At 35.7% G+C, this 17,587-nt stretch overlaps 1 protein-coding gene and 1 pseudogene across 5 annotated transcripts; one reads left to right on the top strand and one right to left on the bottom strand.

Moving 5' to 3' along the window:
• Window positions 1-7,467: 7,467 nt before the first annotated feature.
• Window positions 7,468-15,327, bottom strand: LOC122585743 (RNA N6-adenosine-methyltransferase mettl16). Of its 5 annotated transcripts, none has more exons than XM_043757869.1 (11): window positions 15,092-15,327; window positions 14,554-14,759; window positions 14,028-14,445; window positions 13,726-13,933; window positions 12,353-12,460; window positions 12,148-12,255; window positions 11,994-12,063; window positions 11,677-11,741; window positions 9,289-9,373; window positions 8,415-8,502; window positions 7,835-8,327 (listed from the first exon to the last, which is right to left on the bottom strand). In XM_043757869.1, the coding sequence occupies exons 1-9, from the start codon at window positions 15,304-15,306 to the stop codon at window positions 9,365-9,367; spliced, it is 1,407 nt and encodes a 468-aa protein (XP_043613804.1). In that variant the 5' UTR covers window positions 15,307-15,327; the 3' UTR covers window positions 7,835-8,327; window positions 8,415-8,502; window positions 9,289-9,364. The 5 variants fall into 5 exon arrangements, with proteins under 5 accessions (XP_043613807.1, XP_043613804.1, XP_043613806.1 ...); XM_043757871.1 differs by having other exon boundaries at window positions 8,423-8,502; XM_043757872.1 differs by lacking the exons at window positions 7,835-8,327; window positions 8,415-8,502 and adding an exon at window positions 7,468-7,554.
• Window positions 9,750-10,952, top strand: LOC122599598 (annotated as a pseudogene).
• Window positions 15,328-17,587: the final 2,260 nt, after the last annotated feature.

Genomic DNA, 17,587 nt, shown 5'->3' with positions numbered 1-17,587 from the left:
AATTATAAACATGGATCAAAGTAATTAAAATGTAATTTATCTTTATTTAAATACTTTAATTTTTAACTAAAATACCAAAATATTATCCAAACCCTAATCCTTATCATTAGGCCGCCGTTGACCAATTTTGACAGACAGTTTGACCAACGTTGACCAAACAAAAATCAAGATCTAAACACCAAAATACAACCCGAATCAAATTTTGAACCAAAAACATTTTCCAGCCAGTTTGACCGGTGTTGACCGCCGTGAAAATCAAGAACAAGGCTAAGTCCCGTCACAAGAATGCACCATAACACAATTTCAAGACCAAAAATCGCTAAATATGTCACGGATCTAAGCTAGGGCTGATCGAAAACATCCAAGACAACTCATATATTTTCCGATTTAACAAGATTTCGGATTCCAAGGGTTTTAAATCCATGTTTTTGGATCTACAATCATATATACGTATATATAATCGAAAAGTATAGATAATAGTATAGAAATTTCGGAACAAAGATCCCAGATTCAAGGATTTCGGTTCAAGGTTTTCGGATTCAAGAAGATTTTGGATATATCTTTTCGGATTTAAGGATTTCTGGACCTATAGATCTCGGATCTATAGGTTTTCGGGTATGTTCATAGCCAAGAACACCAAACAATCGGAAATATATATATACATACTTAAATATTTCGGATCTAAACCCATATATACACACTCAAAACCGATTTATACATATCTTTACAAAACTTTTCGGATTGATACATGAACCAACACATACATACCCAAACCGATTTATATATATATCCAAAGATGAATTTTTCGGATCTATATAGATATATATATACACAGCCGAATCTATATGTATAAATAAAAGAAAATCTGTGGTTATTAAGAAGAATAACCGTTTAGATTCAAATATCTAAACAAAACTTACCCAAAAACAAATAAAATAAAGGAGATGAAGATTGGATGGTGGTTCGTGGTGGTTGTATGGTGGTCGAATTTTGGAGAGGAGAGGAAGAAAGGGGGCGGCCAAAAATAGAGAGAGGGAGGAGTGAGGGTGAGTTTTGGGAGAAATGAGGAATTAGGTTAAGGAAATTAGGGTTTTGTTCACCCCTTCCACCCCTTGGCCGAATTTTGACCAACATTTGACCCTCCCAAATTTCCATTTAACTAGATAATTCATGAAGACTCACGACACATAAATTTATTTTGTCGACATAGTTGAATGTAACTTTTCAATAGCTTTCCAATGGTTATAAACATGTATATATATGTTTATTAAATCTTTAGTTGATTTAATTTTAAGCATTTTACTTAATTTGACATTTCTACAAGACAACTAGCATTTCTCCTATTCTCGAGTCCACGTACTATTTTTCTAAAGTCTAAATGCTCATAATGCTCGAATAAAAATATAAATCCGTTTATTCCATGATAATGTCTTAAAGACTAATGACGTACATAAACTAAACGAACTAAAATGACCGGAAAGTGTTTCGGAAAATACGCTCAGACGACGGTTGTCATAGCATTACCCCGTTAAAAGAATTTCGTCCCGAAATTCAACTCGAACTAGTCCCATTAAACAATTAGGGGTATTTTGTCTTGAAATGATCTTCCCGTTCCCAAGTATACTCAGGCTCTCTCTTTGAATTCCATCAAACCTTGACAAGTGTATACTTGGTTTTCTTTAATTTCCGCACCTTGCGATCCACAATCTCTAAAGGCTCTTCAACAAAATTCAACTTATCGTCAATCCGGATTTCGTCCATAGGCACATGACGATCTTCTTCAGCTAGACATTTTCGAAGATGCGACACATGAAATACGTCGTGAACTCCCTTAAGCTCTTCTGAAAGTCTCAATCGATAAGCTACTTCGCCAACTCTTTCTAGTATCTCAAAAGGTCTAATAAATCTAGGTCCAAGTTTTCCACTCTTGACAAATTTAACCACTCCTTTCCAAGGGGAAACCTTAAGAAGTACACGGTCCCCAACATTGAATTCTAAAGGTCTACGTCTGACGTCGGCATACTTCTTTTGTCGTTCACGTGCTAATCTAAGTCCTCTTTAATCTGAATTATTTTCTCGGCAGCCTCTTCAATAAGCTCAGGTCCAACCAACTGGATATCGCCAAAGTCAGACCATGCGACAGGTGATCTACACTTCCGTCCGTACAATGCCTTGAAAGGAGCCATATTAATACTCGCGTGATAACTATTGTTGTAAGAGAATTCTATCAAATGTAGATGGTCATCCCAGTTACCACCAAACTCTAAGACACATGCTCTCAACATGTCTTCTAAAGTCTGAATAGTACGTGCACTCTGACCATCAGTTTGTTGATGGTACGCCGTACTCATGTATATCCTAGTCCCAAAAGCCTTCTGAAACCCTCGCCAAAACTGACAATTAAAGCGAGTATCTCTGTCTGAAATAATCGAAACTGGTACGCCATGTTTCGATACGACTTCCTTTACATACTTCCTCACCAATTTCTCTGTGGGGTCTTTTTCACGAATGGCTAGGGAATGAGCAGACTTTGTCAATCTATCGACGATCACCCATATCATATCATGACCCTCCTTCGTCCTAGGTAGTTTGGTATTGAAATCCATAGTTATGTTCTCCCACTTCCATTCAGGAATTTCTAGTTGTCTAAGTAATCCCGCAGGCTTTTGATGTTCCGCTTTCACCTGTAGACATGTCAAGCATCGACTTACAAACTCAGCAACCACTATCTTCATGCCAGGCCACCAATATAACTCACGCAAATCATAGTACATCTTGTCGGTGCCCGGGTGTACCGAATACCTTGTATTATGAGCTTCGTTCAATATCAATGTTCGTAAATCACCAGCTGAAGGAACCCATAGTCTGTCCACGAAATACAAGCCGTCATCGTCTTTCCTATCCAGATATTGTTCCATTCCTCGTAGTTCCTTCTTAAGAAGATCTTTATCGCCAATAACTACTGACTGTGCTTCAATGATTTGGTCTCTAACACTATTTTGTACTGTAATACTCATAACACGTACCCGTCTAGGCTTAACCCTTTCTTTACGGCTTAAGGCATCGGCCACTACATTGGCTTTCCCCGGGTGATAACGAATGTCACAGTCATAATCACTGAGTAACTCAAGCCATCTTCGTTGTCTCATATTCAAATCTTGTTGATTGAAAATATGTTGTAGACTCTTGTGATCCGTGTAAATTACACACTTGGTTCCATACAAATAATGCCTCCAACACTTTAATGCAAACACCACTGCTCCTAATTCCAAGTCATGAGTTGTGTAATTCTTCTCATGGACCTTCAATTGTCGTGAGGCGTAAGCAATCACTTTGCCTCTTTGCATGAGCACACAACCTAATCCTTGACCCGATGCATCGCAGTACACTACAAAGTCATCAGATCCTTCCGGCAGACTCAAAATCGGCGCATTACATAACTTATCCTTCAAGATTTGAAACGTTGCTTCTTGTTTTTCACCCCAAACATATGGCCTATCCTTCTGAGTTAATTGCGTAAGCGGCAACGCAATCTTAGAGAAATTCTCGATGAACCTTCTATAGTAGCCATCCAGTCCAAGGAATTGTTTGACTTCAGTCGGTGTCTCTGGTGTTCTCCAGCTCTTGACTGAATCATCTTGCTAGGATCCACGTGTATCCCATCCTTACTCAGGACATGTCCCAAAAAGTGTACTTCATCAAGCCAAAACTCACATTTAGAAAATTTTCCATACAGTTTTTCCTTTCTCAGTAATTCCAGTACTTTTCTTAGATGTTCAGCATGTTCTTCCTTTGTCTTTGAGTAAATTAGAATGTCGTCGATGAACACAATTACAAACTTATCCAAATACGGTCGACACACTCTATTCATCAAATCCATGAATATTTCCGGAGCGTTAGTCAATCCAAAAGGCATCACAATGAACTCAAAATGTCCGTATCTTGTTCTAAAAGTAGTCATTGGTATATCGTCTAATAAGTCTTTATTCATATAATTATATATATATCCATATTAATTCCATTATTATGAAAATTTGGGATTTAATTATAAACATGAATCAAAGTAATTAAAATATAATTTATCTTTATTTAAATACTTTAATTCTTAACTAAAATACCAAAATATTATCCAAACCCTAATCCTTATCATTAGGCCGTCATTGACCAAGTTTGACCGACAGTTTGACCGACGTTGACCAAACAAAAATCAAGATCTAAACACCAAAATACAACCCGAATCAAATTTTGAACCAAAAACATTTTATGACCGGTTTGACCGGCGTTGACGGCCGTGAAAATCAAGAACAAGGCTAAGTCCCGTCGCAAGAATGCACCATAACACAATTTCAAGACCAAAAATCGCTAAATACGTCACGGATCTAAGCTAGGGCTGATCGAAAACATCCAAGACAACTCATATATTTTCTGATTTAACAAGATTTCGGATTCCATGGGTTTTAAATCCATGTTTTCGGATCTACAATCATATATACGTATATATAATCAAAAAGTATAGATAATAGTATAGAAATTTCGGAACAAAGATCCCAGATTCAAGGATTTCGGTTCAAGGTTTTCGGATTCAAGAAGATTTTGGACATATCTTTTCGGATTTAAGGATTTCTGGACCTATAGATCTCGGATCTATAGGTTTTCGGGTATGTTCATAGCCAAGAACACCAAACAATCGGAAATATATATATATACATACTTAAATATTTCGGATCTAAACCCATATATTCACACTCAAAACCGATTTATACATATATTTGCAAAACTTTTCGGATTAATACATGAACCAACACATACATACCCAAACCGATTTATATATATACCCAAAGATGAATTTTTCGGATCTATATAGATATATATATACACAGCCGAATCTATATGTATAAATAAAAGAAAATCCGTGGTTATTAAGAAGAATAACCGTTTAGATTCAAATATCTAAACAAAACTTACCCAAAAACAAAGAAAATAAAGAAGGAGATGGAGATTGGATGGTGGTTCGTGGTGGTTGTATGGTGGTCGAATTTTGGAGAGGAGAGGGAGAAAGGGGGCGGCCAAAAATAGAGAGAGGGAGGAGTGCGGGTGAGTTTTGGGAGAAATGAGGAATTAGGTTAAGGAAGTTAGGGTTCTGTTCACCCCTTCCACCCCTTGGCCGAATTTTGACCAACATTTGACCCTCCCAAATTTCCATTTAACTAGATAATTCATGAAGACTCACGACACATAAATTTATTTTGTCAACATAGTTGAATGTAACTTTTCAATAGCTTTCCAATGGTTATAAACATGTATATATATGTTTATTAAATCTTTAGTTGATTTAATTTGAAGTATTTTACTTAATTTGGCATTTCCACAAGACAACTAGCATTTCTCCTGTTCTCGAGTCCACGTACTATTTTTCTAAAGTCTAAATGCTCATAATGCCCGAATAAAAATATAAATCCCGTTTATTCCATGATAAAGTCTTAAAGACTAATGACGTACATAAACTAAACGAACTAAAATGACCGGAAAGTGTTTCGGAAAATACGCTCAAATGACGGTTGTCACACTAATAGTGTAAAATAAGAATGTAATGCATCATTTGTAACAATAAAGCAAATAAAATGATAGTTACCTATTATGATTATTGTTTAATGGTCAAATATCGCTAAGTATGTCACAATTTACAGTTTTGACGAACATACTATATTTTGTAATATTTCAAATATCATTAAGTATGTAACAATAAACAACTTCACTGAACATATTTTTACAAAAGTTATTTTAATATAAAACTCAAAATGTTGATATATAACTCTCTATTTTTTTAAAAGGTGTGAATCATTTGCTCGCAATAGGGGATCTAACTTACGTTGTCTTAACTGGGTCCACGCTAGAGAGCCCCTCACCCTTAATACCTAGTAGGAGGAGAAAGTCTCAACTAAACCGCCTGAAGGCACGACATTTAGTTGGGATAAGATCATGCCCTATCTGCAGGACTCAAACTTGCTTCACTAGATGACTTTATTTGTGAAATTCCTTTAAATGTCTTTCTCATGTCTCGAACTCGAAATCTCCGACATGTAAAGCTGGTACTGAACCACTGAAATATAACGAGAAGTACTATAAATTAAATTTTTTATTACTCAAAGTAGTATATTAAGATTTAAACTATAATAAACTAACATCTAACATTGATAATGTCGTAAGCTTCGTGTATTAGACGTGAGCCTAAAATCTAGCTAAATAACTATAAACAGAAAGGCAAGCAAACAAGATCAATAATAAGTATATATTTAAGAAAAATAATAATGACAGCCCTAAGGGTTGTCATTAACATCTTATTACATGCATAAAAAGTAGTACTTTATATATCAATAACCGTCCTCTGAATTTTCGTAAGACAAAGTACAAATTTTAATGCATCAAGTTAACTAATATCATTAACAAAACTCTATATTTAATTAATTAGTTTTCTTGTTACTCTGGTATTGGTATCCTTAAATTCCTATTTCTCAACATGTATCACATTTACAAAATGGTCATTGTCCTCAAAACAGTGAAAGCTCAAACAAAACCTCACTTTGAAAATCTTTAGCCTATTCCCAGCTATTTTTATTCGAATAATTCATTACTTATTATTGACGGTTCTCAAAAGATAAAGTTAAAACAAACAATAGAAAAACCTTAAGCAGCCGCAAAGAAATAAGGAAGAAAAAAAAAAAGAACCAGTAAAATATGACTCAGACTATCTACATTACTACTATAAAAGCACCCTCCCTCCTGCTAAGCGCTAATGTTTTAAAAACAAACAGTAAAATACTCCCTCCTGCTTAGCGCCAATGCTTTAAAAACAAACATCCAAAACAAATAGCTCCAATAATGCTTCCAACACAACAATTACCACCATCATCTACAAAGCAGTCACCGCTAATTAGCGCCGCTAGGCGGTTGTGGGAGCACTGTATTGAAGAAGTCGATGATCCCATGGCGGAAAGAAGGGCGGATGCTCTCTTGGTAGCAGCATCGGTCATTGCTACCATGAACTACCAGGCGGGCATAAACCCACCTGGTGGGTCATACCAAGAAACAAAGTATCGTAATGGCGCCACTGAGTATAACCCTGGACAAGCCCACGCCAATGGTGCTAAAATTGCATATGAAGCCGGACAAGCCATTGCTGCATATGTAGCTTACGAGGAGTATAGACGTTTCACCACTGCCAACACAATATCATTTGCATTTTCTATAACCACAATGTTCTTGTTGCTTTCTGGTGTATCCTTGAAAAGGCGGATTTTCTCATTTCTTCTGACGCTGACTATGTTTGCTACGATTACTGCCACCGCTTACAGTTATAAGTGTGGAATGGAAGCCGCAACGCCAGATAATGAAGAAAAGCTGCAAGGATGGAAGTTTGTGAACCATTTGGTGAATGGGGGTCTGATCCTATGGTATGTGGTTGCAAGTGTCACCATTGGTGTTTTTGTTGGGAAACAACTGATGAAACCACCGTTGTTGACTTCTGCTAATCGCCGGCCGAGCAACCTGGAAAACCTAACAATACAAGGGTGATTTGTATGTGATATCAGACTCATTTGTTGACTTAATTGTTGTATGTGTCATGTGTGTAGTATTCATAAAATAATGAAGACCGAGTCTTGTATGGGTGCCTGATGACTTGCTCTACTTCAGTTAATAAGCAGTTAATTCACACGTATTTGGTTTCAGCTTTTACTAGGTATATGGTAGTTTATTGTAATCTCATCCAAGTGTTTTTGTTTATTTTCATCATTCCCAATTCAGATGTCTTTTAATGTATATGAGTATGTTATGTCCAAGACTATTCTTCTATCAGGTTCTACAGTATCTTTTTTAACTTTCTTTATCATGTACTCATCTGTTGTGTTTGGATCCGTTTCTTTGTTCATGGTATTGTGAATTCTATACCCGTCCGTTAGATATTGTGACTGTTATTATTTGTGGACTAATAAATATTAAAATGTAATGAATTTGACAAATGTTCCTAAAATAAAAAACCGACTATATTTAAATGATTCTAGGATAATAGGCAAGTCATATTAATAACCACCCCAAACAACATAATCCATATCACGAATTGGAACTCTAAAGACCATACCAAAACAGACTAAGATGTGCTAATTAAAAGTTTAAAACCACTACTAAATTTGACAAGCAAACCAAAATCAAAACATGATATCATACAGCTTATAAACAAAATGGAACATCGCAAGCTTCCCTTGGTACACGTGCTATTTCACATCATCACTAACCACATACTGGATCATTTCTTTATCAATATTGTATAACTGTATATAATCAAATAACCAGCCAACAACTTGCATTAGCCATTTTTCTAACCCTAATGAGTAATTTCATACTCAAAAAACCAATACCTTAATACCTCTTGAAAAATCCGGATTCCACATTATGAACTATTAAAGTTTAACTTTATCACATCCTTTTGGCCATGAAACCCTTTACCTAATACAATATCAATTATATTGAACAAAAAGATCTCATAAATCCATCTATCTTCATTGCAGACATACACCCGCAAGAACTTTGAATAAATAGCACCGAGACATGAAAAAAATGAAACTAATATGCATTTTTATTAACTAAAAGGGTACCCGTGCAATGCGGCAGAGGTGGAGCCAACGCGGTTTGGCGGTGTTGGCAACTTGGTGGCGATGGCGGTGTCGAGTGGTGTAAGTTAATTTAAATGTAATTGATGTAAAGGTGGTAATTAAGAAATTTTAGAAGATTTAGGAAAGGCAATTGGATAATTTAAATCAAGTTTTTTCAAAATGGGGGTTCATTAAGGGCAATTGGGTCATTTCGCATGTCCCTTTACTCTAACTCTTTCCAAAAAGAGAAGGAAAATAGATTTTACAAGATAGTATAGATAAAATCTAACAAAGTTAAAATATAGCTTCAAACTACTAATAAATATTTTAACACCTCCTTGACAACCACTATGTGTAGAGTTGCTTACTCTGGAAACCGTTTTGAAATATTACACAACCCGTACCACCTGTCCATTATGCCATCAAGCATAGATACTAATAGTTACAACCTAAAGAAAACTATATGAAGTCTTTCAGATAAAGATAGAATGTATAAAGCAACCCAAGAAAACTCTAACCACGCAAAGCCGTGAAATGTTCAAAAAAAAAGTCTCTCAATGGCTACTATTTGGTCAATTAACTATCAGCTAAATTTATTTGATATGACCCATTTTAAATACAATAAACTCTAAGATTATACCTGGTTGAAACTTCAAAGTACAACATTCCTCTTAGATCGCTAGTTTGCAAGTTCCATAATTCCTCCCAAAGGATCTCTAATTTACCTATACATGTAAAGATCCAAACCCAAATGAGAAGAAAAAAAATAGCAATCTGCTAAGCGAAAGAACTAATTTAGAAACCGTCAAGAATAAGAGTAGTTTCCATGGCATCAATATTCCTTTTCTGGTTACACAAGGACATGTCCTACTGGTAGATATGACCAAAACACTTAAGTATGAGATTTTAATGTTTCAACATCCTTATAAAGGCACAAGTTGGAAAAGGCTAAGCTCAAGTTGACCTGAAATGTTTTCGGTTAATCTTTCTTAAACTCTTACTGAAGAGTTAATGTGTTAGATATTTATTGCAAAAAGTGGCCCTATACTATTACCTTTCAATTACCAGCACATTACAATAGCTTATGGTTCCCCGGCCATTATGCCATCATTAATATTTGACAGTCTAAACCTACAGATCCAACGTCGAAAAGCAGTCATTGCCGAAGGAGTAAGACTAAAGAAACTCCAAGAAAAATGTGGATGTGCGTACACCGGATGTGATTGGCATCCATCTGATCAGAAAAACTGGATGTCGGGCCTTGACCCTGAGAAAGTTCATATCAACAGCATTGTGTCGCCCGGAACCCACAATTGCGCCACTGACAAGATCGGCATCATGATTGTTACCCGCACGTTTGCTCAATGCCAGTCTCTATCTATTCGCCAACACTTTTATGCGGGGCCCGTATCTTTGATATTCAAGGAGAATGGCAGCGTCTGTCATGGGATTTTGACAACATACGGGGTTGATGTCATCATAGAAGATGATAATAGGTTTGTTTATGAAACTGAATCAGACATTGTAATTCTTGAGATCTGGACTAAGTTCGGCCACAAGGATCCACCAGCATTTGAGAAATAATTGGAAGAACAACTCGGGGAGTTGTTGATCCATCCAGATGACCATACCTTTGAAAAACGAATAGCAGAGATCTTACCAATTTGTTTGGAAGCCCAGGATCACCAGAGCCAAGTGAGGGATGCCTGTTATGGAGTTCAGATTACTTGAGGGATAACTGGATCAACACTGATTTACTAGCAACAAAGTTCGAGAACTATGAAGTATTTTAGTCAACAGCCGCCTGTCACTTCCCGTAATTACTTCTACAGAGTGGAGAATAGAGAATACTGTTACACCCCAGGCTGATAAGTGATAACCTGGTTGTGTGTGTGAAACCGGTTACCAACCGGATTCATGTATTTGGAAGCCCCAGATACCAGAGCTAAAAGAGGGGTGCCTGTTATGGAGTTCAGGTTACTTGAGGGATAACTGGATCAACACTGATTTACCACTTTACCAGCAACAAAGTTCAAGAGTAATATGAAGTATTTGAGTCAACAGCAACCTGCCACTTCCTGAAAATTCTTCTACAGAGTGGAGAATACTGTAACACCCTAGACTGATAACCCAGTTGTGTGTGTGAAACCGGTTACCAACCAGATTCATGGTTATAAAAGATTGTTTAATGCACAAATTTGTGCCCATCCTCTCCAGATTTTATCCATAAATTTCATAGATGAGGAATTTGTTGATGGTTGCATTGGGTTTACAAGGGCAAGAATTGAAGAGAAGCCAACCTAACATAGTGCCCCCTACTCTAGCGTCCAAGCAACTCGAGCCTTCGCTCAGGTCACATAAACCAAAGTGCTAGTGCAGGCAACTATCAACAACCACGTTACCAAACGGTTGGGTCGATATAGGGCAATGGATCAAAACATATAAATTTTTCATGGGACGAAACAGTTGGGCTATGGTTTGATTGACCCACTACACTTTTAGCCCAACTTCCTAGATTTCCCAAAATAGTTTGCATGTCAAATATGATAAGAAATACTATAGCACTTCAGAAATAATCTAAAATACTGGAAATAAATTATTTTATCCGTTGAAAATACTCTTTGGAAAACTTGTAACCCATTTGACCAATTTTCATTTTACCCATTTGATCCATTAGAGGTGAAACAACCCATATCAACCTATTCAGGACTAGATGGGCCAAGACTCAAGATTGCCACCTATATCCACCTATTCATAACCAGATGGGTCAAGACTCAAGATTGATACCTATTAGAAGTTTAGAACCAGTTACTTCCCTCAACATACCTTACAGAGTTACAGGCTATTGGGTGGTACATATGACAGGAAAATCTAAAACAATTTCTTCATCAACATAAGCAGGCGTTGTTTGATTAGCTTATATAGAGAAAAAAAAAATTGATGAAAATTTCTTTCTGATGAATATATGTCATAAAAGGAGTTGAATGCTAAATTATACATGATACTAGTTCAAAATTTGTGAAGAAACCTTTTTTGGACAAAACTCTTTTCTCAAAGCATCTTCCACCTGCAGGAATATTGACGAAAGTAACCCTGAAAAAAAAAAGTGACACGATAACGTCTTTCAGCAGCAAAACCATCAGGGACAAGATTTACATATTTTTTATTCAGACTAATAATATTAGTTTTAATTTCCGCTTGATCATAAACTGCTAATAAATTTCATATTCATGCTATCACTTTCATAGTCATTCTTTTTTGGGTGTTATGTAAACCTCAGATGTTTAAACTTAATATTATTATTTTAGTATCTAAATAATATATTACTCAAGAACAAAAGAAAACCTGGCACGGAGGTCTCTCCAGGTTTCAAGGATCCTCTAACTAAAAGGGTGCCAGGAATCTGCTCAAAGACCTATAAACAAGGCAAAGAAAATATCATCACAAACGGATCCACAAATAGCAGCAAGATATAATCGATAACTAATAGCATACTTACCGTTACACGAAAATGCAAAACATTCAATCCCTCACCCCACTCAATTTCCTTCAAATTCCCAGAGTTATTCTTCAAGATTTCTTTGCAGTCAGACATGGTTGCGTGTATCTAAATTTCATCAAAATATTGAGTCAAAGGACTTACAGGAGAAAAGATAGCTGAAGTTTTTAGCTAAATTAACATGTAGTTGAGCCTTTAGCCTTACATCAATAAAAAATAAGGCAGCATTTTTATTACTAGATGCACCACTCGCTTGAAAGAAGGATTCAATTGAGTTGAGAACATGAAATGCACTGAACTTGCGTTGGATTCCCTGAAGCATAAGCAAAGTTATACTGTAAAATCAGGATGATATATTACCATGGCCGATATAATTAGAGAATAATGCCTATATATTTTCTATTTTTAAAAACATAGTTTATTTAGCAAAGAGTCAAATAATCTCTACTATCAAGCTATTACTCCATAAAAGACATATTATTACTTTCACAAGAAAACTAAACTATATATATATATATTGTTGGAAATTTTATGTAATAACATAGAATATCCAAGTTAATAGATATGTTAAAAGGAGTTGAAAGAGTAATTAACTAATGTGAGTTTGTCCCACATTGGTAGAAGAATAAACATTAAGTGTATTTATAAGGAGGAGTGTTGTCGGAATTATAATTCCTTATAAGGGGCTACACCCCAAGTGGGCGAGGGTGCGAAGCACCCGACGCGCCCGAGACCGGGGGCGTGGGCGATGAGGCGTAATGTGGCGTTTTAGTGGCGCACTTAGCACGCTCGCATTGCCGCGAGCCGCTATTGAGCCGTCTTTATTTTTGGCTAGTTCGGTGTGGCTTGATTATGGCTTCCATGGCTCATAATGGTGGCTCAGTATTTTGTTGTTATGGCTTAAGTGGGTTGGTTTATTCCTGGTTTAACACCTGGAATAACACTTGCCTTAGTTCAGCAAGTGACACCTAGTGTTAAGGTGTTGTTAACTTTCTAAAGTTAACATGTGTCTTCCACTTAAAGAAAATCTGATATATATGAATCAGATTAACAACAAAAATATAACACTAACACTTCAAAAATCTGGATCATCAACTCTTCTCTTTCACTTCTCTTCAAGTTGTTCTTGAAGGTAAATTCCGGGTTGTTGGTTTACTCCGGCAGTACATACTGCTTTGGCTGTTGTACCCTGGGAAACTGACGGGTTTACTTAGGTAGCCCGAAATCAGTCTTAAGGCCCCTCTGTTTAACAGAACCCTCATCCCGTTTTGCCTTCTTCTTTTCTGTTTTATGTTTCTGTTCTATTTTTCTTTCTTGTATTGATTAGTTAATAGTTAATTTACTTGTTATATCTTTTATTGAATGGTGTTCTTACATATATAACATATTTATATATATTGGCATGCCATCATGACATCTGTTTAAGCAGATAAAATTATAATGGACTTGATCAATTACAAGTTCAAGCAGCTATGCAGATTCTCCAAACTCAATAAATGAACAGTTAGAAAGTAAAAAAAAATGTAACAGGTGCTGTAAAATATAACGGTTCATGTTTTTAGAGAAATATATGCAAACCTCAAGCATGAAGGTGAGGACATTCTTTGAGGCCACATGAGATGATATTATCTTCTTAATTGGAGGAACAAACGACCACGCAATTCCCCATCGACATGTTTGACCTTGAACAAATTCAGTAGTCTTAACAACTGTAACTCCCGCCTCACGAAGCTTTGATGTCAAGCTTTTCAAACTTGATTTTTTTCCAACCATTGATGTGTACCACCTACAATAATACAGATAAGAGTAAAAAGTTACATAAAAAAAACAGCTTTTGAAGCATTTTCCGGACTACAAAAGAACATCTATATGTGTGATACCTGAAAGATTGTTTAAGTTGAATGCTATCTTGTATCATGCGACTGACAAAAGCTTGTTCTCCACCAGGGCAAACCATCTCTGCTGGGGTTCCCCCGCAAGATGTATTCGGATTAAGCCCTGATTCTTCCATTGTCTCGAAAAAAGGAGGATTACACATACAAAAGTCAAACTTCTCACCCTCCTTGACAACATCTAGAAGTATCGGAGGCCCATTGTAGCTCTTGTTTGAATTTCCAAATGATGCTTGTTTTGGATGCTCTGTATTACCCGTTATATCCGTACTACTTTCAATGCTGTTTGTGTGTTGATGAGTCAGCTCTTGCTCAAAGTCAACTTTTCGAATCTCAATTAATTCGGAAATATGTGGGTTATTCTTAACATTCCAGTCGGCCCACTCTAGAGCTACATCTGTCACATCTGTTATTAATTAAACGAAAGTAACATCTATTAGATCATGTCTATAACATGTTGATGATTCTGATAGTACAAATTAAAAGACTTCACAAGAAATCAAAAACAAGCTACCTGTTCCAACAAAGCTCCAACCAAGAAGAGATGCACCAAGTAGAGGATAAATACAATTGGCCCCAGTACCGATATCAAGTCCTTTTACGAGACTATTGTCTTGTCGGGTATTGGGAATGATGTTAGACGATAAAAGGTCTTCGATCCAATGAATATAGTTAGATCTATTGGGTACCGTGGGGCAGAGCTGTCCATCAGGAATCCACCTAAACTTGTAGTTTAGCTCAAATTAACAAACGAACTATTCGTAAAGCATACGCACTCTAGTACTCAAATGTGGTTTTATGTTTATCAATTTCTACTATTTCGGGCAAATTTGATGTCAAAATAGGGAACCTTCTACTTTACTTTGAGTGCAAGTGGGTAAGATCCTAAACAACTATATATGAAAATGATGACTAAAATTGTAGAAATAAGTTTTTCAAGATTGTGGATGAAAACTTAGATAAAACTTAAATAAGGGTAAATCATTATGCTGATAAACAGTATGTATACATAATAAGTAACATATGATGATAAAAAAGAATAAGAAGAATACCAAGTGACGGAGTGATGATGAAGGAGCAAAACCCTGGTGAGCTCACGAGTGGCATTGAAGTCTTTCCAATCGATCTTTGGTTTGCCATCTCGAGAATAAAAAACGTATGATCCAAATGAAGGGTATAAAGACGCTAATTCACTAAAGTCCGGTGGGTTGTCCGAGTATCTGTTCCGGGGATGTTTCTCTTCCTCCCTCTTTCTCTTTTTCCCCATTCTCTCTTCCCTCTTTTCTGTTTCAATTGTTTCTTTTTTTCAATTTTGGCTGAACTTTATTATTATGTAAAAAAACTCGACACTTTTTACAACATTAACACTGCATTGTTAAGTTTTTTTTAAGAAAGGTGAGAGAAGGACTGAGAAGGAAAAAAATAATAAAGGCATTGTTAAGTTTTAAAATAATATCGAAAGAAAATGAAAGGAGAGAAGAAGTGGAGAAAATGGTAGTTATTTTTGCTTTAAAAGTTTCATTTTCAATTTTAAGGTGATTAGGAAGTAAAACTTCCTTTCACTCTCCTTTCCTTTCCATTCTTTAGTTAACTAAAGAATACAGTGTAATAGTCTCGTCTTTTATTGGTCTTCACCTAATATCAAAAATGCCGGTCTTGAAAATCATCAGAATTAATATCGGTTTAAGTTCCAAATAAAACAGGATCGGTATGAAATCAAAACGATATTAAGAGAATCCCGTAAATTACAGAATTTTTTGGTACCGTTTCGGTCTAAATCTCGAATCCCACAAAAAAAAATACCAGTCGCAGTCCCATTTGGGATTTAATACCAACTTTTAGGACCGATACGAGAGAAGGATCGGAATTTGAGATTTTTGATTAATCCCTAGTTCACACCATCATACGAGGGTTGTGTGCCACATCAACACCATATAACACAATCTAACAACTACCTAACAAACACATCACGTCTGTAACAATAAACATATCACACGGTATCTTTATATTAAAATATAACACATTAAATGTATTAATAAAAGTATAACAAGTTTAAATAAGATTTTCAAAACATGATGTTGCTGTGAAGGTGGTTGTCAATATTGTATTGGATTAAGATTTCCTAAAGTTATTATAACTTTATAGGTAAAGTTGAGAGGATCTCAACCATTAAATTGAAATTAAGTGCCCTATTATAACAACCTTTGATTTCAATCCAATGGTTGAGATCCTCTCAACTTTACCCTATTGTATTAGCAGGGACGGCTCCACAATGGGGGCAGTGTGGGCAAGTGCCCCCATTCCAATTTTGGTACAATGTAATTTTTTTAGAGGTATATTTATAGTTTTATTCCTAAATATTACTCGTAACAATAAACAGAAAATACATTATACATACAAATGTCACCATCGTTGCAGGGACGGCTCCACAATGGGGGCAGTGTGGGCAATTGCCCCCATTCCAATTTTGGTACAATGTAATTTTTTAGAGGTATATTTATAGTTTTATTCCTAAATAATACTCGTAACAATAAACAGAATATACATTATACATACAAATGTCATCATCGTTGTCATAAGCCTCTTCTTTGTAAGTATGTTACTTATGTTGGGAACATTAGTTTTGAGATAAAATCTTCTATTGGTAAAGTAAAAATCTTCAGTTATTTCGATTTTTAACGAAGTTGAAAAATAAAAGTTGAAGAAAGTGTTTTATTTGTTTGGGTAATTGTATCAAAATTTATCACATGCTCTAAAATTGCAAAGAACAATGTTCAAGTTAAAAATAGATGTTCTCATAACTGGCACCCAGACGAAATTATTTTAAGGGTCCATTTTTTCTAAATTCTCCGTTGAGAGTTAATTTTTGTTTAAAAAAATTTTTCCCCTCAAAGATGACTCTAATAAATATAATAAGAGACTTTTAAATTTGCCCCCTGACAAAAAAAGTTCTGGCTCCGTCCTTGTGTATTAGTGAAGTACATTGACATTTAATGCCTATGAAATTCCATCTACAAATGGGTGATGAGTCATCAAACTTATCTTGACTTCATACTTGCACATGGCTCGCTAGCTTCTTCACTGGTAATCACTAACGACTCACGTCAGTGACAAGTCATCAAAAAGAATCCATTCCCAACACTTCCGCTTCCTTCAGTATTGGTTCTTCGAATGAATTAATGATCGTTGGAATATCACACACAACTCTAAACCCAACAATTTGGAAAATAATAGTGACAATATTTTATAGGTGGATAAGGTTCATATTTGATCATCTCCACTAACGACCCTCATCTCATGTCCATTATATTCATTATAGTAAAAGTACTTTAAAATGAAGACAATAAAAACACTTAAAATTAATACTTTTGCACATACTTTTGCATCACACTCATCCAATTAGTCTTCCGTTATGTTCTTAAATTATTTTGAAATTTTGATCGACGTTCAATTTGTATTTGTATCGACTTAGTCTTTGAGGTAAAATTCTTTACCTGTTACAAGTTGTACATACTACATAGCTTCCTACTCCCTAGTCGTAGAATGTT

This window comes from Erigeron canadensis, chromosome 1, assembly GCF_010389155.1.
Source record: "Erigeron canadensis isolate Cc75 chromosome 1, C_canadensis_v1, whole genome shotgun sequence".
Classification (NCBI taxonomy): domain Eukaryota; kingdom Viridiplantae; phylum Streptophyta; class Magnoliopsida; order Asterales; family Asteraceae; genus Erigeron; species Erigeron canadensis.
The sequence above is the reverse complement of the archived record's forward strand: the minus strand, read 5'-3'. Positions and strand labels throughout refer to the sequence as shown.